This window comes from Nanorana parkeri, unplaced genomic scaffold, assembly GCF_000935625.1.
Source record: "Nanorana parkeri isolate BGI_ZX_2015 unplaced genomic scaffold, ASM93562v1 scaffold382, whole genome shotgun sequence".
Classification (NCBI taxonomy): domain Eukaryota; kingdom Metazoa; phylum Chordata; class Amphibia; order Anura; family Dicroglossidae; genus Nanorana; species Nanorana parkeri.
Window position 1 is genome coordinate 438,193 of NW_017306650.1, and position 21,168 is coordinate 459,360.

The 21,168-nt window shown below is 41.6% G+C and overlaps 1 protein-coding gene across 1 annotated transcript in view; it reads right to left on the reverse strand.

Annotated features, from left to right (window-relative positions):
- BCAR3 (breast cancer anti-estrogen resistance 3) overlaps positions 1–14,000 on the reverse strand; it is a 92,214-nt gene extending 78,214 nt beyond the window's left edge. The window contains exon 1 of the mRNA XM_018559224.1: positions 13,672–14,000. Coding sequence (XP_018414726.1) covers positions 13,672–13,994 — 323 coding nt within the window. The 5' untranslated portion in view covers positions 13,995–14,000. The remainder of the gene's footprint in view (positions 1–13,671) is intronic.
- Positions 14,001–21,168: the final 7,168 nt, after the last annotated feature.

Below are 21,168 nucleotides of genomic sequence, written 5' to 3' on the forward strand. Positions count from 1 at the left end.
GAGGGAAGGAATCCTCACGGAATCCTCATGCTCAGCACATGGAGACAGTGAGCTGAGCGATCAGTGGTTACATGATCCATCAGCGCTCGGTATATAGAACCAGCACGAGACAGCTGCAGTGTCACACATCATCTCTAAGTATTGGGAAAAGTAAATTTTCATCTCCCGATACTTCTCCAAAGTAATTCTAAGTGTTCTTACCAATCAGTACAACCCCCAGTACATTGTTTATTACATTTCTGTGGTCAACGCTTAATTTTTCATCTTTTTACTGCTCCCCAGCTCCAGAAGGGCATGCATTGGGAACACAGGAACCTCCAGCTATCAATCAACATGCAAGGAGGCGGGAGGAAGGGGAGTAGGGGAGGGGCTTATCACTCAAAGCAATAAATACTATCCTTGTGGCACTACTTACCGAAAAAAATCCCTTGTAATGGGGGGTGCTCGCAGTGACTGCGGATGGCGCGGGCACACCAGTCCTTTTAGGATAGCAAAAGCTTCATTTATTGAAGTTCTTTGTCATATGAATAAGCGATTTCGGGACCACACAGTCCCTCCATCAGGCTTTAGCATTGTCCCCGACTGTGCAGGCGCCCAAAATCGCTGAGACTGTTGCCGTGTGCCGCCACCCTCGATGTGATGTCAGCAGCCCCAAAAGACTCATAGCGGATAATCAACTAAAACTCTGCAGTATTCCCCTTCGCTCCCCAACAGTTGCATAAAAAGTTATGGAGCAAGGTAAAGGAAGGGACAGATGAGCTGGGCCAGCCCAGAGATTAAAAGTAGTATTAACCTATATTACCAAAAGTATTGGGACACCCTCCAAATCATTGAATTCAGGTGTTCCGTGAAATTTCCTTGCTACTAAATATTCTACGGTCAACTGTTAGTGGTATTATAACAAAGTGGAAGCAACTGGGAACAGCAGCAACTCAGCCACGAAATGGTAGGCCACGTAAAATGACAGAGCGGGGTCAGCGCATGCTGAAGCGCACAGTGAGCAGAAGTCGCCAACTGTCTGCAGAGTCAATAGCTACAGACCTCCAAACTTCATGTGGCCTTCAGATTGGCATAACAACAGTGCTTAGAGAGCTTCATGGAATGGGTTTCCTTGGCCAAGCAGCTGCATCCAAGCCTTACATCACAAAGTGCAATGCAAAGCATCGGATGCAGTCCTGTAAAGCACGCCGCCACTGGACTCTAGAGAAGTGGAGATGTGTTCTCTGGAGTGACGAATCACACTTCTCTGTCTAGCAATCCGATGGATGTGTCTGGGTTTGGCGGTTGCCAGGAGAACGGTACTAGCCTGCCTGCATTGTGCCAAGTGTAAAGTTTGGTGGAGGGGGGATTATGGTGTGGGATTGTTTTTCAGGAGTTGGGCTTGGCCTCTTAGATCCAGTGAAGGGAACTCTTAAGGCATCAGCATACCATGACATTTTGGAAAATTTCATGCTCCCAACTTTGTGGGAACAGTTTGGGGATAGCCCCTACTTGTTCCAACATGACTGCGCGCCAGTGCAGAAAGCCAGGTCCATAAAGACATGGATGAGTTTGGGGTGGAGGAACTTGACTGGCCTGCACAGAGTCATGACCTCAACCCGATAGAAAATCTTTGGGATGAATTGGAGCAGAGACTGCGAGCCAGGCCTTCTCGTCCTACATCAGTACCTGACCTCACAAATGCTCTTCTAGAAGAATGGTCAAACATTCCCATAAACACGCTCCTAAACCTTGTGGATGCCTTCCCAGAAGAGTTGACGCTGTTATAGCTGCAAAGAGCGGGCCAACTCAATATTGAACCCTACAGACTAAGACTAAGATTCCATTAGAGTTCATGTGCGTGTAAAGGCAGGTGTCCCAATACTTTTGGTAATATGGTGTACATTGCCTGGCAAAGTATTGCTTTACATTTTTGCCCAAGCGTTTACAATCATCATGTTTCTGAACAGCTTCAACTGTCTCAGCTCGGCTTCCCTGAACTTCCTGCCCAGTACAAGATCAGCACAGGTTGCAGTAGCTGTCTGTCTACCAGCTTGGAGAAGGGAGTTATGGTGAGCAGGGAGGAGGGCAGTGGTTTTCCTTGCTGTGCCTTTGTGCTTGAATAGATACACATGACTTACTAGCACACATGTGTGGCACCATAGGACCCTGCAAGGGAAAGGAGCCACCCTGAAACAGGATATCAGGGCCAGAACTCAGGGGACCAGCTGGTTCTGCAGGAAACTAAAACCTTTAAATATCAAGAAGCAGCATCGGTTGTAAGTGAATTCATCAGCATTTGAAACAGCTTGAAAACAATTTGACTTTAATATATCACTTTAAGACTCTCGCGGTAGAGGAGAGCGTTATGACATGCAAACAACCCTGCCGGAAGGAACTGACTAGTCACTTTTTTAGATCTAAGTTCAAAGACACATTGCAAGTTAATATAAAGCCTTTTAGTTTTTTTGTTTTTCAATGATTTTTTATGTACTGGATTTCAAAGATCAAACCATAGTATGTAAAAGGAAGGTAATGACCTAGTGTTAAACTGGATTGTGCAATGTATGCAAGGTCTCCTGGACACATATTGCCACATAACCCCCCAAACATCAGAGTAAACCTATACAAAGTTCATGTATTCCTTCTGAAAATCTTCTGCTTTGACAGCTTGAATTTCCTTGTACAAATACACACCGATATTTCCATAACTCCCCTTTCAAGAAGGTAAATTCTTTCATTGCAGGAGCAATATGTAACAAGCTGCTGTGAATTTCAACAGCCTGAAGGATAAGGTTTTTTTATCTACATATTTCTACATAAATACCACATTCCAGCTGCCCGGAACTGCGTGACTCAACCACCTTTCTTACTTACTCAAAAAACGTATCCATATTTTTATTCCGCTCCACATAGATCTGATAAAGGAGTGATGTGTGGCAAAGAAAACATTTGTGGGAGTTCAATGCTGCCTCACATCCTTCTGTGGATTTCATAGCATACTCGGAGCTTATGTGCCAGACAGATGGGCACCTGGGTATTATGTGTGCCATGTAACAGTACATTGTGACTGAGTCTGTGAACATAACTAGTTCCATTCCTGGGAAATATAACCAATCCTAGTCATTGCTCTTGCCGTGATACACACAACAGCGATAGATCACAGAAATAGCAATTCCAGTATTTGAAATTTGTATGAGCCAATAAAAAATATTCAGAACAGTGCTTCAATACGCACATTTCTCCATGATTTGTCTTTTGAAAAATGCTGCAAGTACACAAAAATATCAGCTGATCCTTCCAGAAATCCAATGGGGTTGCAACTTCCTGCGTTCTTTGCCTGTGCTGTGTTGAAATTATAAACAAGGTTATTAGCAGTACTACAGTGGACTACAGAAGCACCCCCTCATATGAGAAGGAGAGGTGATCTCCAGTTCTAACACACTAGGATAGGAAATATTAAGCTGGCTATACACTTACAGATTTCTTTTGTTCAGTCTGTGGGCTGCATAAGAAAATTTAACAGATTCCTCCATCCACTCAAAACAGCATGGGTGGACAAATCTCCCCTGCCAACCTATTGAATTCTGGCGTTCAGCGCCCTCCACTGTCAGAATACCTCACTACTTTGACATCTCACAATCATATACATATCAATCATATACATATATCAAAATTTACTAGGGATGCACCGGTACCGAGTATTGGGGCTCGTACTCGTACAACTGCTCTGATACTTACCCCCGATACCGAAACTTCGCAGTGCTGTGAGGGAACATGGAGATGGCTTCCCGGCCATTTAGGAAGCCGGGCAGCAGGTAATGACTCGCCCTTGAGTTTCCTGATTGACCAAGAAGCCAACTCCATGCTGTTTGGCCGGCTCCATGCTAATTGGCAATCAGCATGGAGCCGGCTAAACAGCATGGAACCAGCTTCCCGGCAACAAATAAGCCAGGCGGCAGGTAATGACACGCCGCCCATCTTCCTGATTGGTCAGGAAGCCGGCTCCATGCTAGCGGAAGTACCGGTATCTGTACTCAGTATCGGCAAGTATCGAAAGATACATATATATGTACTCAAACTCGATATCGAAAAAATGGTATCGGTGCATCCCTAATATTTACCATAGAATTAAAAAATGTATTTATTTTACAATTATTTAGTACTGAACATAATAAAGAATGAAAATATAATTCACTGAGCATTCACTGCATAGTCTTTCTGTGGAATGATCCTGGCATAACAAAATGCATGATCGCACCGAATGAGCATGCATTCTTTTAGGAAACAAAGGAAAGAGATCATCCTATATAATTAAACCTTTCCTGAAATTGGTTAGCCTCTACAGATCACATGCAGCCGATATACATTATAGGACGGCTGTTTCACCAATGAGAAATCCATTCCTGCCAGGCCCCGTGTGAAAATGTATCTGAGCTCTAAAATATAGAAATGGCTTTATCTATAGCAGTGTGAAAAACAAACGCCAGACACAATTATTTTAAAAGACTGCATCAAAAAAAGTTAGAATAAAAAACTAACTCTGTATGGATATGCTTGATTATATTGTTACAGTGTGTGAACAGGCAGTTATTACATAGCAGCACAGAAAATTCCCACACGGAGCAGAGTAGATAAAAGATATGTAACCCAATTATGATTGAATGATTACCAGCATCAGCAGAGACAAACAGGGATTGATAGGAAAAATGAAGATCGGGCACTGTGGGCCAGGAACTGTGGCTAAGGGGTTAAGGGAACATTAATCTGAGTCACTAAAAAGGCCCTTTTGAGGTCATTCTATTTTTGTGAATAAATGTGATTCTAGAGTTCCTCTTTTCTCAGGGCAATGAATTCATTCCAAATGAATCACTAGCTGTAGATGGTGCTTGACATCAAATGGCTTCACACAGTGCTGCTCATTATTTGTCCTGCAATGAATGGCATGAGACTTCGCATTTTTGGAATGGATTAGCACTTTATAGCATTTGTAATTCTGAGGTATCCATAGTTACTTAAACAGGGAAATTATGGGGTGTTTTCTGCTTTCAGAGTCCTAGGACACACTGCTTGAAGAAATGTGTATAATTTTCATTTTTACTATAAGCCAATTATTTACTCTAACAAGACCATGATGACCTCCTCGGTGTTAGGAAAGAGCATATCTATAAACTGTACAGACCTAGACAAACTGAGCTAAAAAAAAATGATCATGTTGCCCAAGGCATCTACTCACTGTTATTTTTATTAGGGCATTGACTTTTTTGCTTTTTTTTTTTCGTAGCGCCACTACAAGCTGGCACCATTCATAAAAATATGGCAAACTGGAATAGGCACCAAAATAACAGCCCAATAACATCAGCTAGACAGTTTAGGTGTAACTTAGGTGTTTTAGGGTTAAAGCATATCACAACCATAATCATGTTTGTAGAAAAGCACACCTATATTTTAAGGATGCAACGAAATTTCAGCTGCCAAAATATTTCGGCCAAAATTGGTACCGTGGGCAAAATGCTAGTAGTACAAAATGGCCGAAAATGTGGTGCATCACTAGCTTCTGTCCTCCACGCTGGCAGGCTGTGTCGGCAGAGGTAGCGGGGATCGGAGGGGACACAGAGCCGATCCAGCTGCCGGAGCCCAACGGGGAGGAGAGAAGCTTTCAGGAAGCGGAGCAGGCAGGGCGGGGAGGAGACAGCTGTCAGAAGGCAGAGCGGGGTGGAGAGCTCGGCTCAGGTGACAGGCGGAGCAGTCAGGATAGACAGCGGAGCACAAAAATTCAGCAATCAGTACTGATCGTTGAGTATTTGTAAATAACTGAGGACTGAGTAGGCTTACTATGTCCCCAGTTATGGACAGGAAGTGTTATACATCACTTCCTGTCCATTCATGACTGGGTTGATAGTAAATATTTACTATCTCTGGATTGTGAATGAATAGAAAGCCTCTGCACTGAGAGCTTCCTGTTCATTGAGTGCTGGGGCTGCAGAAAAAGTAATTGAAGACTCTTGTGTCCTCAATCTCTTTTTCTATTTTAAAAGGGAAATATCATTAGTCTGTTAAGACCCCTGATATTTCCCCAAAGCCCTCCAACAGTAAAGTTAAAAAAATAAAAATAATTGAAAACATTTTTAAAAGGTTGGAAAAAAATCCAGTAATTTTCGGTTTCCGTTTCAGCCTGACAACATTTTTAATTTCGTTTTCAGTCTAAAAATTTAATTTTGGTGCATCCCTACTATATTTATTTTCTCTGTGTTATGCCCCTTCAGTGGAAGACGAATTTTATAGGGCCTTCTGCAAAAAATCTCAATTGGACTCTTCATATCTTCTTTGGCGAAGTCGGTATCTCTGCTCTGGCACCATGTACCAGCACAACTCTTCACACCATATATGATAGCAGTGAGCTCGCTATCACTAAAATTTCAATGTCTACCAAGCTCCAAAGCAGACAGACTTGCTTCTACATTAACACCAATGCATATTAGTTACCCAGTTATGTACTGAAGTCAACTAAAAGCCAAGAAGCCATGAACACTAGACTGATGGGCCCTCCTGTTCTATACTGTATGAATCCAACTCCGTTGCTCAGGAATTCAAGAATTAGAAGAGTTTGGAGTATGACTAATAGTAAACAGGCACTTTCTGTACATTTTAAATGAGATGAACGTCTAAATGCGCTTAAGAATGACAGATTATGATTGCTGAAATGGACCCATTAAGCACAGGGATTAGGGTTTTCTCAACTAGATGCAAGGAGTGTTCTGATAACAGAACAACTTTGTATAACAATCAAATAGCAAATTAGTGGTTTGTTTATGCTCCTCTTGCAATACCCGACAAGAAAAAAATCTCTATCATGGTGCAACAAATTTGAGGGAATTTAGATTTAGATAACAAGGATTAAATGTTATAATGATCTGCATGCAAGCTCTTCTGAAAATAGTAAGTGCAATTAAACAATTTTATGGTCCTTGTATTATGTTAAGGCCTTGTACATATATGTGCCCTAAAAGAAGGGCTGTAAAAGAAAGTCCTGATGTGTGTGAAGCATTCCCAGGTACTCAGTCTGACGGTCTAATGACCCATGAGCCATCACTTCTAATACAGTGTATTAGACATGAGGACACCGAGGGGCATTCCACCACAGGAACAGAGGGTGGACAGAGGCCGCGGCTACAGGTCTAGCAGCGAGGCGGGTCTCCAATACATTGTGTTTCTATGAACAACCCTGCCAGGTGGGCCAACCCACCTTGAAAGCATTAAAACATGGGAAAATGTCAAGTGTTTGTGTATAGACAAGTCCTAAAAGAAGTAAATGTCAGAAAAGTAAGCCTCCATGGTTAAGTATTTTTAAATTTTGTAGTATGGGGATCACCCCAAAAAATTATTTTAGCAATTTATCTGTGGACGACCAAATTACTTTCAGGCTGTCCAATCATTGAAACAGTTTAAAACAAGGAGTGTTTTATGCCATTAAAGTGTACTGCCACTATTGCAGCCAAACTGGGGGAATGCCTACTTTATTTTTGTTACATTTCCATTTTATAGCATAATGTAAAAAATAAATTATAAAAATTGGTGCTTACCTTTTTAAGTGCTTTTTACTTGCTTAAAAACTCTACCTAGCTTCTTCCTATGTAATGTTAAGGAGGGGACTTTGAGGTTAATGTTTACCATAATTAACCCTGTCTGTACTGTACTGGCAGATCTCATTGTCAGTTGTAAACTAGATTTTAACACGGCCTTTCCTGACAAAGGGTTTAAAGATCTGGAGGCTTTGATTCCGCATTGTACGTTATTGAAGTATCTTTGGTGCAGTTTCCAAAAATGCACATTCCATATGGATGAATGCTACGTAAAAAAAAAACACAGGGGCATCAGGGATGAAAAGGGCAACATGGTGCTTTGTTCACTTAAGTGCCCTAATTCCCACTTAGCAAAGTGTGTGACGAAACTCTGCATTGAGGCTACTGCTTCCACACAGAGACTATGGGTCTTACTTCGCAGCCTACTGGCAGAAGGCAGGCTTTTCTACTCAGCCTGTGACTGCTTTCTAAAGAAAGTAAACTATAAGACTTTGTATATCTTTTGCTTTGACATCAAACTGGAGTATATTTAGTGGATTTAAAATTGGGCTTTAAATTTTGCTAATAACTAGCTGACATGGATTGACTACCTTTAAGTAACCTATGCTGTGTAGATGGGGTAGGGACTACTGCTCGATAAAGCAGTTCAATAACCAGTTTACATGTCTAGATACTGTGTTTATTGCATAAAGATAAACATTTAAATCTAAAAAAAGTTTGCTTAGTACTTTTTGAATGTAAACTGATCATATACCATTGCAACAACAACCTTTTTTCCGGTAAGTTCGGTATTTAAATGTTACAATCTATTTATGGCACTGCATAGCAGATAAGATCCAAATCTGGATATCTTTTTAGATTTATTTGATAAAAACAATTAGCCTTTCTTTCTATGGTTTATAAATCAGTCGTTGTAGTGGCATAGACACCCCACAGCACCCAATGATCTTATAGTAGGACGGACACAGACAACAAAGCATTCTGGACATCTGCTTTAGCAGAAACAGCACTGCAATTAGAAACTGCAAAAAAGATCCATTTAGACATAAAGTGACATTAAAAGGATATTTTTTTCCCCCTCCCCCCAATGTTAATGTCAGCACTTACCTTAAATGATGTCTCTTAATCCGATCTTCCTCTTCTTTCCTGATGTTTTCATCTGTCCCTCCAGCGGTGCGGCGGCTCTCCGATCCAGCGCTGACTCCTCTCTGCTTGCAGGCACTTCCGATCCAGCGGTGTCTGCATGCGGGTGCACGCGTCCATAGACTTACCTTGCGTCTCTCCTCGTCTCCCGGCCGAGAATCTGAACTGCGCATGCCCCCGCCCCAAGATGCTTTGCGGCCGCCCGAACAGTTTCAGATTCTCGGGCGGGAGCGCGCAGCGAAAACAAGGTAAGTTTAAACCGCTGTTAAAGCGTTTTTTTTTTACTTTTTGCATATATCTACTGCTTGCTAGCAGTAGACACAGGCAAAAAAAACTGAGGGTTTAGAACCCCTTTAAGTCCTTCTTCAATATGAACACAGCATGTCTGTCAAAAAGACCATTTCCCAATATGTTTAATAAACTGGGCACCAAGATAAGTGGCGTTTGTTCACCAAGTGCCATCCCTGTAGAAAACCCTGCCAGGTCCTTCACATATGCCTTTGTTTATAGTTTGCTGATGTCAGATAGAGCACAATGTAACCAAATCATTAGTTCATGAGCGCCTTTTGTTTGTGTGCAGCTTCCATGATGCTGATGTAATGCACATTGCAAATCTCTCTAAGTCATTCAAAGTGCCAAAGTAAATTCAGACCACTGTGGAAAAGAGAGGCGTGCAGAATGCTGATGCTGTGAGCGGCACTAAAAGTACTTTGATCAGCTGTGTGTCATATTAGAAAATGTGAGCAAGTATAGAAGATGCTATATTTAATGGCACAGAAGAAAGTTGACTTGTAAAAAAATAGTACCTTTCATGACAAGCCAACCCAACCTAATCTAAGAACAAGGTAACCTAAAATTCAAACTGACTTACATACAAACACCTACTAATTACATTCACAGTTGAGTATGGTTAAAAGGAGAACTATAAGGTGAGTGATTTTCACTCAGCCTCATAGTTCTAGCCTCCTCTGTCCGATCCTCCAGTGCTGACTGGCGGAACGGACGGGGGAGGTGGGCGGGTACAGCTAGCTCTGCCTTTAGATAGGTGGGTGGATCCAGACCTAATTGTCAGGATCCGTTCTGGCTGCAGTGTCTCAGTATACCGTGAGCTGTAGCTCGCGGTATACTGAGCTTTGGGTGACGGGAGGACGCTAGTTTGTGTCCTCCCGTTACCCTTAGAACTATGGGGAAAAGCCCTAAACCCATAGTTCTCGTTTAAGTTCCTAGTCCAGAAAAGAGGTTGAAAATATTCACATTGCATTTAAATGTCTGAGCCTGGCTTTTTTCTCGCAGTCAGCCATATTAGGCTGTGTGGAACTTCTACCACTGGTGGTAAGCATCTATACAGTACTGTGTGTGGTGCATTTCCACAGGAATTATAAGCATCTAACAGCTGACAATTTCAGAAAAGTCCCAGTCCGGCCAGGAGCCCTTCCCAAATAAATCCCTGCATACTATAACAAATAGCAAAAGTAAATAAAAAAATACTCTAAAAGCACATAATAGTTACCAGAAATCCAATGTCATGTGATGTGTAAGATCCCAAGTCCACCCATTTTCTCAATGAAGAGTGGGATAGTCTTTCTTTGGGTGTACACATTGCTGCCTGGGTGACATGGATACTTCCCCATGGCTGTCCAGGGACAGGGGTGCTCCCAGGCTGCAGAACACTGGGCACAGTTACAATAAGGGGAATACAACACATTACAATAAGGGGAATGGTTGTCACCAGAAACAGACTGAAGTGCTGAAACGCCAGCCTGTATTCTGGGAAAAGTCACCAGCAAGGAAAGTGTGACTGCAAGTTCAGAAATAACAAAATCCAGGTCAGGACACTATGTGCATGGAGTTTTGCATGCTCTCCCTGTGCTTGCATGGGTTTCCCTCTGGGTACCCCAGTTTCCTCGTCCACTCTGAAGACATGCTAGTAGGTTGGCTCCTATCTAAGTTGGCCCTAGTATGTTCGTTCATGTATGTATACATATAAGATAGGGACCTTAGATTGTAAGCTCCTTGAGGGCGGGGACTGATGTGAATAGTATGCAAAGTACTGAGTAAACGGACAACACTATATAAATACCTGTAATAAATATTAAATAAAAAAAACAGCTTTATAATTTGTTTTAATTGCTTAATGTTGGGATCTTAAGTGGTGTTGGTTGGAAAGAAGCTAGGGAAAAATTTGCCTGCAGATGGGTTTTCATGAGTGTCATGCCATTCCTCATGCTTTTCCATATAACTGTTCTTGTGCATAGAAGTTGTTGTAAGATTTGTATTGCTCCATTTCATGTGTCACAGCTTCCTAGCAATCCCTATGCAGCAGCTGTGAAAAAAAAATGTTAGCTTCCTTTATGCCTTCTTTCCCCACGGACTGAAATTATACTTTTTTTTTTGCTTCTGGCTCCGCTGATGAGGGACAAATAATAGTTCCGTTAATTGAGAATAAAAAAATAATGGTTCCATCCATGAGAATACCAGCCCATATGCCTAGTGTGCTGTTCTATTGGGAGGCCACTGTGCATTTTCTCTAAAGCCCAGCTCCATCTAATACTTTTTTTTTTGTTTTGGATAGAGTGGGGAAGGTGTTGGACCCCTGTCAGGCTATTAATGCCATTTGTCTCCGCTACTAACATTTTCCCTCAGTTCTTTTACCAGCGACAATTTCTCTCTTTCCTACTCTATCCAAAACTAGGATAAAAAAAAAATACATTTTGCCTACAATGATCTCTACATTTGAATGGAAGCTGTCAGAGAAGAGACCATAGCGGCAAAGTAGTGATGAAAGTGTATCTTCCACAAGAACAAATGGTTGCGAATCATTCAGTTCTGGGTCAAACCAAAACAGACCGCTGACATTTTACAAGCTTCCACCATTAGTGTAGTGTAGCAAACCGAGTTCCAGTGGGCATCATGCATATTAAGAAGCCATGCTTGATGTCAACTAAGAAAAAATGGGGTCCTGTGCTGCAGTATTTCAATGTACCTTTGACACTTGAAGATTTGTTGTGATCCTGTTATTAAATTTGGACTGAACAGGACTTTCAGAATTTTTCTAAGAGCCATTCACATTTTGGCTGGTTGACCTCTCAGGTTGGGAGGAGATAATTATTACATAGAAGCACGCTCCAGTTGCTGTTTTCTGATAACATCTGGTATTTTCAGCTTCTGGTCACAGTTTAAGTTGCCTGTGTAATAAATCTACAGACTAGACTGAACAGGCAGTAGCTGAATAGTTCAGTGTGTGTTCTGTGCTACAGAGCAGAAGACCATCAGGTAGATGTTTACCCATTTGCTGGAAAAGACCATAACAGAGCTTTTGTGCTCCATTAACCCCCCACACAAGGAGTTTGGCGGTTTCTGTCTGTGTTTTACAGTCAAAGTTCCTAACCAGCTCTGTGGTTTTAAAGTCATCTCACCAACTTGTAAAAATTTGTTGAGATACCTTGACTCACAGCACTGTCTCACTCTGTAAGACTGTTCTGCCCTCTTGTCTTTCATCAGATATTTTTAGCTGCCTTCAAGGAGGACTATATGGACCACAATACAGAAGACAAGCTGAAGTACAATGAGTTGGAATTTACAAGAGGTTGTACTGGATGCTGCAAGCTTTCTTGTGGCTATTGCGGACCTCCACTTTGATCCACGAGAAGGTTAGAAATTCTTACCAACTAGAAAATTCCAGGAGATATAAGTGTTTCTATGGTCATTACAGAGATGAATACAAGAATAAATGATCCCAACCTTAAAAATCTCTGTGAATTTAATATCCAGCAGTACAAAAGGTGGTGGCACTGTTCATTTACTTATTGGATCTTGTTACTACATTTGTAACTTCCTAACTCTATGCTAATGCTTGTAGTAATGGTGTTTTTATTTCAATTGATGAAAAGTATGAAAATAGGAATCTGACCCTGGCAATAAATGTAGCTAGTATCAGGGAGCAAATAGCTGCCCACACAGCATTATGGGTCCTGGGTACAAGGGGGCTTGACCAATACTTCTACATGAAACTTGAAAGTGGTCTGAGATAGGCTACTCCTCCACAAAATAGAAAATCCTTCCTACCATCAATATACGCATGAACATGTGAACCATGAACATTGTGTACATGCTTCTGTTCTGAAGAAACCAGCAGCAGGTAGCACAATCTAAATGGGCTATTTTTTGTGGTTTTATTACAGTTAACCTTCAAGTACCCCCCACACTCTAGATCTTAAATTGGCCATACACTATGCAAATTTAAGCCGATTCTTGATGAACAAGCCAAAATCCGCACAATAGCTCAGCAACCTTACAGCCAGCATCCCTTGATCAGTGGATCAAAGGAGCCAGTTGAAATATCTTTTCGGCTAAATGTACCTTGCAGCCAATCGGCTGAGTATTTGAGTAATCTGACAGCGGCCACCATCAGAATACAATGAAAAGATCTGGTGATTTCTCCATCCACGCTCGTAAGTGTTGATGGAGGAATTTCCTACAATTTCCTATTTTCTTTGTTCAGCCTGCAGGTTTAATAAAAGAAAATATAACAGTGTGTGGCCAGCTTTACACTCATCTGTCCCCACTTCTCATAAATCTTCACTGTAGGGCTTGTTAAAGAACGCACAGCCTCTTTACCAAATTTTCACATCAGGGCATACATGGTAGAATTCCCATTAAAAGGATGGTTACCATTAGTGCCAATAGTGAATGGCTTTTCCATAGAAATCATACACAGCTTGGCTGGGAGGCATTCTGTGAAGCGACTGTAATGCTTCCAAAAAATTAGAACAGGTATGTGTAGGATTAGGAAGAGCAAGTTATTTGAAGGATAACTGTAGTAAAAGAACAGTCATTTTTTATGTATACAATTTTTTTGTGCAAATTATGTAACAAGTAGTTTAACAAATACGTGCAAAGTAAAAAAATAAAAACAACAGGAAAACATTTTTTAAACAGGTACTTCAGTCTGTATTTACCACATTACCTTGTTTTCTTGAACACTCCAGCTTTCCAGTTTTGAAACGGATATTCCTCTAATATATCCGGCATGATCGGGGTAGGTAGTCTGGGTGACTTGCTATGTGGCAAGGTTCCCATGTGGCTGAACATGTCAGTGGATCTAATGGCAATCCTGTCCTTCTTTTTACGAGGTAATGTACCATGGATACAAACATCCTGAAATGAATCAACCCGCCGCTCAGCAAGGGGGGATTTGCTGCTTAGAAGATCCATTGAAGATGTCAGTGGGAACTGATGGCTCGTTTGCACATTTCTATGGTAACTGGCAAATTTCCCAGCAGCCATCATTCTTCAGTCCTGACAAAAAGAAGAAGGAACAGAGCAGGTTTCAAAATTGTGGAGACATAAAAGACACAGTATACTTAACTTTCAAGAGACTCTCTCAGGTGAATGAAATACACTACATCTCTCCTCACAGACTGGCCTCTTGTGTTCACCTTGGAACGTGAGAGCTTCCATTCAGAAGGCCCCTGTGACTTTGGCCACTTTCCATCGGTGTGAGAACTAACTCTCAACAGGGCAGTCATGCTTTTGGGACTGGGTTTTGTTTCCACGGCTGACAGATTGTGTAATTGTTGCTTTTAGATTGTGACCTTTACGGCCGTTTTCCCAAAGTGAACACTTCCGTGTCTTACAATGCAACTTCAACAGAAAGATTTCCATCATCATAATTGTCTAACATTTTTCAAGCATGGAGGCTGAGCAGAACTACGAATTTATCATGGGGTCCCAAAAGGTGATTCAGGAACCCCAAATGATTCACATCTTTGTTCCTTAGAAACCAAATTGTAAGAGCCAGTGCTCACCACAGAATGAAGATCAAATATAAACATTGGAGAGGTGTCATTGCTTCCTTTATTCATTCAGCCGATACTGTAGTTCCTTATGGAGGGTGGCTACTTTTGTTCCCCATGGTCCCTGTGTGTGTGTTGTAAAATAGCCATCACTCTAAGCTCACTCCTGTGATGGACTACAAACTCATGTTTAGTTTACTAATTTGTATTGAGATTGTAGTCCATCACAGGAGAGAGCTTGGAGTGGTGACTACTTTACAACACACAGGGACCATAGGGAACAAAGTAGCCACCCTCCATAAGGAACTACAGTATCGGCTGAATGAATAAAGGAAGCAATGACACCTCTCCAATGTTTATATTTGATCTTCATTCTGTGGTGAGCACTGGCTCTTACTATTTGGTTTCTAAGGAACAGATACACAAATAAGTTACATTTTTGGCAATAGTTAGAGTACTTGAATGTATTTTTAAGGTTTAACTCCTGAGTTTACTGTCACTTAATTGCCTTGATGGATCCAGTATCAATTCTTTATAAGTAACAACCAACAAAAAAATATTCAGCAGCTGGAGTCAGAATCCCTGATCTGTATCTTTGTCTCAGGTCAATGATCCATGCATTGGGTCCACTGGAGATACATGACAGCCAGGCAATTCATATTTTCAGGAGTTAAATAGCAACCAAAGTCAACCTTTTTTTCTATATTGGTTTTCTCTAAGCTGTTGTGGTGAGCGCAAACTGCTGTCCAGCTGTGGCATGAAAAAAGGTAAGTTAAAGAATTGGCATCTGTACCCAAAAAAGATATAGGAATGCATCAACCAAAGTTCATGAATGCATGCCTGACTACTTTATATAGACTGGAGTCCTGTTCAAATTTAATAACAGGATCACAACAAATCTTCAAGTGTGAAATGGTACATTGAAATACTACAGCAAAGGACCCCATTTTTTATTTGCGTTGACATCAAGCATGGCCTCTTTGAAGTGTCCATTGTTCTTGGAGCGGCTGCTCCCACACAAAACAAAGGACCCCCAATCAAAATAAGCGTTTTCAAGCGTAACCAAATATAGAAGGGAGATATTGTGAACCCCAAAACACATTGGCTGTCTTATTCTATTGATCTTTATAAATAAAATACCATACTGGACTCTACTATCAGCAGTGGTGCCCCCTTTTGTTCCATATTTGCTTTATATAGAAAGCTGGATGCCAGCATGCATGCTAATCAGCAAAGGAATGCTTATAATTTGGTCACTGAAATTCAAGGCCAACAGATCTCTAGCAGGAAATTACATGGACAGAATGTGAAAAAAAGCGACCTGAGAGCCCCAATGGGGCATATATGTAGTTCCAAAACGACCAATTCTATTGCTAGCTACAGAATCCAGATCTGCTGCTGGTACCAGAAGGTCTGGATTGTTCAGGTCCAGCATCAGATTCGATAGCGGTGTCTGTTAAATATTAGATGTTCTGCATCCATGACCCAGAGGTGTTGCGTGACCCAACCAGTCTATACATTAGTTGACCTTCAGAAGTTACACATAAATATGGCACACACATAAACTGGTAAGTGTGTTTTTATTGAGCCACACACTGTTATCATCAGTCCTAATCACACAAGTCCTGGGAACATGAAGCTCGCCAGGCCGTGCTGTGTAAATATTTAGTATCTGGTATTTGATAAATGCAGAGGTGCGAGGTGCTTGGAGTCTGTCGGTACCTTCTCCTCCGGTTGTGCCTTGAATGCTGTTACTTAGCAGCTCTCTGGCAGCTGAGGAATGATATTAGAACATCAAAAACTATTGTCTCTTCTAATCTACGCTAACATCTAGAAAGAAGTACACACTCAGGGAACTTCAAAAGTAATTTTACTTTGTGTACCAAGAGATAAACTTTTTTGTTCAAGAGACTTAAGAGAGAGAGAGAGAGAGAGAGAGATAGAGAAACAGAAAAGGGCAAATAGAGTTTTGTTATGGCTTTACAGAGTGAACTACATTTAGGGCTGGGAAAAAAAAGGTTCCCTCACCCACACTAAACAGCACAGATTGGGAGTTCTCCCCTGCCGCCTATTATATTTTGACTCCTGGTGCCCGTGGCTGTCAGCATACCTTAACAGTGACTGCAGCTGATTGGTTAAAATCAATATTCGCCCGACAATTTTCCACCCGACTCCTTTGGCAAAAGTCAATTGACTGGGTGGTGTCGGCAGGGCCATACATGGACCGAATTTCAGCCAATCTAGAAGCAATTGGCTGAAATGTTATAAATGTATGGCCAGTTTAAAGTGTATTTCCACTTTTCCATCAGAATTGGGATAACATCTATTTTAGATTTCTTACATGTTCCCATTCACGTAGCATAACTTTTACATATTTAAATATTGCTTCTTACATTTTTAAAGGAGAACTCTGTGCACAAATGGGTTTAACCCTGGCAGTGGGGCTACCCCCACACTGCAAGAGTTAAGTGCTCATTTTCATCTAGGGACAAAAATAACAAAGATCTACTCACCTGAATCTCAGAGCCAGCTGGCTATTAGACTGGTCCCTTCAGCCTCGCTCCCCATCTGCTCCAGCAGCCTAAGGTCCTGTGAGTTATTTACAGTGTATTGGACGTGAAGACACTGAGGGGCATTTCACTGCTGGAGCTAAGAGGGCCTGCAGGGGGCCATTCTAGGAGCCAGCAGGCCGTGAGGTTCAGGTGAGTATATCATTGTTATTTTCGTCCTTAGATTTACTGTGTAAATAGGAACAAATAACAAACCTAAATGGGGTTTTCTCAAATTTGATCTCAAAAGTGGAACTACACTTTAAGTGAGGTCCAAACAAGTGAAACACAGTCTTCTAAACATATATGAACTGTGATGTGCTGTGGCACTTGCAATGAAAGTATAAAGTAACAGACACACACGTGACGACAAAGAGCAATGTTGCTGCCAGCAGTAAATAGAGTGGCAGGGCTAGACCTAGAGACTTTCCACCAGATCACCCACCAATATCATGTCTATAAGAGGCCTTGACCTACCTGGCCTGCTACTGACGGAGGGAACAGGTTTGACAGGTTGGAAAACATGCCCAAACAACAAATGTTCCCCTGAGAGAAGTGATGCTGGCCATACCAGAACTGCTCACCTCCTTCCTCCATCATTTTCAGCCATGCCAAATGTTTGTGTTCATTGACCCACAGCACAGTCCTGGTACATGAAGTTGGATTAATCATTTCTACAGCCACTTCACAGGTCACATTAAATCAACTTCTATACATCCGCAATACATTTAGAACCTGTATCAGTGTCTTTTTTTTAATGGTATCTTTTTAAACATTTTTTAAGAGCATAATGTACAAAACTGAGAAGAGTAGAAACCCATCACAAACATACCTACAATCCTGTTTTTTCCACACCGTCTTCTCCTGTCCCGAAGGTTAAAGTATAAAAACTATTATAATTATAACACATTTATCATGCTAGAGCATCATCCCAGATGTCCTACTCTGAACTAAGAACTTTTATGAATTCAGCAGGACATCCTTGACTTAATTAGGTCATTTTATTTTAAGACTGCCTGCACCATGCAGATGATGTTGAACGTGATGCTGAAGACTAGGTGGCTAATGTCTTTGTATTCTCTTAGAACTTTGGATATATTCAGAAGTATTCTAAATAGTAAATGTCACTGTTTCCTTCATATATAGGTGCTCATTATGACAGTATAAAGTATCAACAGATCGGACAAATATGACATTTTAAAAGCTCTCAGCTTTTATGATATAAAGAAATAAACTAGGTAAGCCATTACTACATGTTACATGTATTTTTTCCCTGCTTTCCCTGAACTTTCTATGGTCTCAGGTGGTAAGGTCCCTATGCAGATGGGAAGTATAAGAAGGAAAGGTTTATTCTGGTTGTATTCTGACACTCAGTCTTTGTGTGCTGCTGTTAACTTTCAGATTTGAACAATATCTGCTTGGATACCAAACAACTGGGATGTAGCATGCAGTTGTTCTAGGTCACATCTGCCACTTTCTTGGTTCACATAGAGAGCCTTTCAGAAAAAGAAAACTGGCAGCCATAGGGATTTAGCAAAGAGAAAAGGCAGCTGCACAAGGTGAGTGCCAAAATCGAAGTCAATGTAAAGCCAAAAACTTTGGGCTTTTTAGTTTGGGATATAGTAGATAAGGGTTCAAAACCATCAGTTTATTTTTTACTGTCTGTGTGCAGTCATGGAGGTTTCCCTTCACTTCCTATCCCAGAGATGCAACAGGAAGTAAAATGAAATCTCTACAAAGTAGGGGGGAATACTCTTTTAGGGTAGGGGGGAATTGCCTCTTAGGGTAGGTTCACATAGGCAGCAGACTTTACCGCCCTCTGAAAGGAAATCCGTGGTGGATCACTTTTCCAAGAGCAGTTGACAACTAGATTACAAGTGTTCAAGAAGTGATACTGTTGCCTCCTGAATGCCTCTTTTTTCCTGATCTCAAAAGGGGATTTTGCATTGCAATACCATGATGCGACCATGGTGTGGTCCCACTGACTGCAATGGTCATGTTTGGCAAGCAGCACTGACTGCCAAATGCGACGTGTTGCATAACATTCGACGCGGTCGCAGGATGTGTATGAATCAAAATGGCCACCATGTTAGGTTTTCAGTCAGTGGGGCATTAAAAACACAGGTTGTCTGTTTTTGCCACCCTTCGCTGCCTATGAGAACGTAGGTATCACCAGGACGGGTGGGCCCAATGGGGAATTTCCCCTAACTTCCTGTTCTGGTGACAACTAAAATGTTGGGTTTCCCACCATTTTTTGTCTCAGTAACAGTTGTCACTAGGACAAATGGGGAAGGGAGGCGAATCTACCCAGCTGAGACACAGATTGCAATGAAAGTAAGACCTGACAGGGGCTGTAACCGTTCCCTACCGTCCAACACTTTAAAGTTTGAGCCCAAAAAGGCAGACCAACAGTTAACTGAAATGTACCGTGTACATTCAGCATAAGGACACAACACTCTAATGCAAAGTTCTGAACCTGCTGTAAAATTCCAAGAATCTTTGTTTGAGGGAGCGTGTCCCAATGTGAAAGTCTATTACTCAAGTCGCTGGTGACAGCTGCACACTTTCAATCTCGGCCTTTGGAAGTTCACAGCTGTGCTGGGTAACAGATCAGGTCAGGGGAAAAAAAAAAAAAAGTTTATTGAAAAGCCTCCTAACTATCACACAAATAAACCATTTCACTCCTTATAACGTCCATCCTGCCATAATAGAAACTGCTGCAGCACATTATCAGCATACGCGCTCATCTTGGTAATCAGTTAATATCTTCTATTATTGACAAGTATGTAACTCACATGTATTTTATTATAGATGTGCACAAGCATTGCAAGCCTTTCTGCTGATGGTCAAGTCACAAAATACTTGGCTAGTACCTGGAGGATTTGCTGGGACTATACAGCGTGGGTGGATGAATCTCCTGCTGGGCTATTGTATTCTGACTGTGATGGGTGTGCTGCTGTCAGAATACTTGAACAGGGACAGCAGCCACTTGGCCGCCGTCACAGTTCACCTGAAAATTTTCTCTCCGGCTCTTTCAATTTTATGATCGAAGGAAGCCGGACGGAAGGCTGCAGACAGGGCCGCCCGCTGAGCGAACTTTGGCTGATCATCAAGAGCAGACCAATATTCGCACAGTGTGTGGCCAGATTTAGAGATACAGGCAGCTTAGGTTGTATGAAAATCCAAACTTTTTCTGTAAATGTTTAACTTGCCTGGCATTCCCAGCCCTACTGTTGATTAGTGAGCCTGACCATCCATTAACAAATAGATAGAGTAGCTTCCTGTCTTAGGGTGACAACGTTCACTCACCACACTGTATCTATGAGGGAGCAGCATTGTCACCCTAGTACAGGAAGCATGTTAGACTACAGAATGTGTGAAGCAAATGGAAAATAACACTCATCGATTCAGAACTAGCTTTAAAGCAAGGTGCACATGGAAGGGCTTTACACAGTACAGAAGCAAAAATTTCCCAGCACACTCAGCCTGCCTGTCTGTTTTTTTAACCCTAATAGTTAGACTACAGAACATCTACCCTATCCTTATATCCATACCATGGGGGGGGGTCTTTAATTGACAAAGAGAACTAGGAACAAGCAGTCGCCAGACAGCATAGGATGGTATCAGCTCGCTAGATAGGATCCATCTATTTTTTAAATATTAAACAGATATAACAAAATGCTTTCAATTGTATATTTGGCTGACTAAAAGGGAGCAAATAAGAGAAGTCCATTGCTAGAGTTTACATACACTTTATCTCCAACCTTTGCTGAGGGTCTGGTCACCCCATAGAGTTGTGCTAAATGCACAGTATTGCACAGTGCACCTACCATGGTATGTTGCATTGCCATTCAACTAAATGGCATCCTAAAGCATATACGTCACAGTGCAAAGGTGTGAACGGGCTCCACAGGAAATAATGGGATTCTTTATGTTGATCGCTGCCGTATTTCAAGAACCTCCTGACACAAACGCTTAGGTTTGAATGGGAGGCTTAAGCTTCTGCCATTGTAACAAACATCTATAAATCGGTACTCAGCAAAATCATAACTTCAGGGGAAAAAAGTGTTCGGTAATAAAAACATTCAATTCATCAGAAGAATGCAATGTGAAACTTTG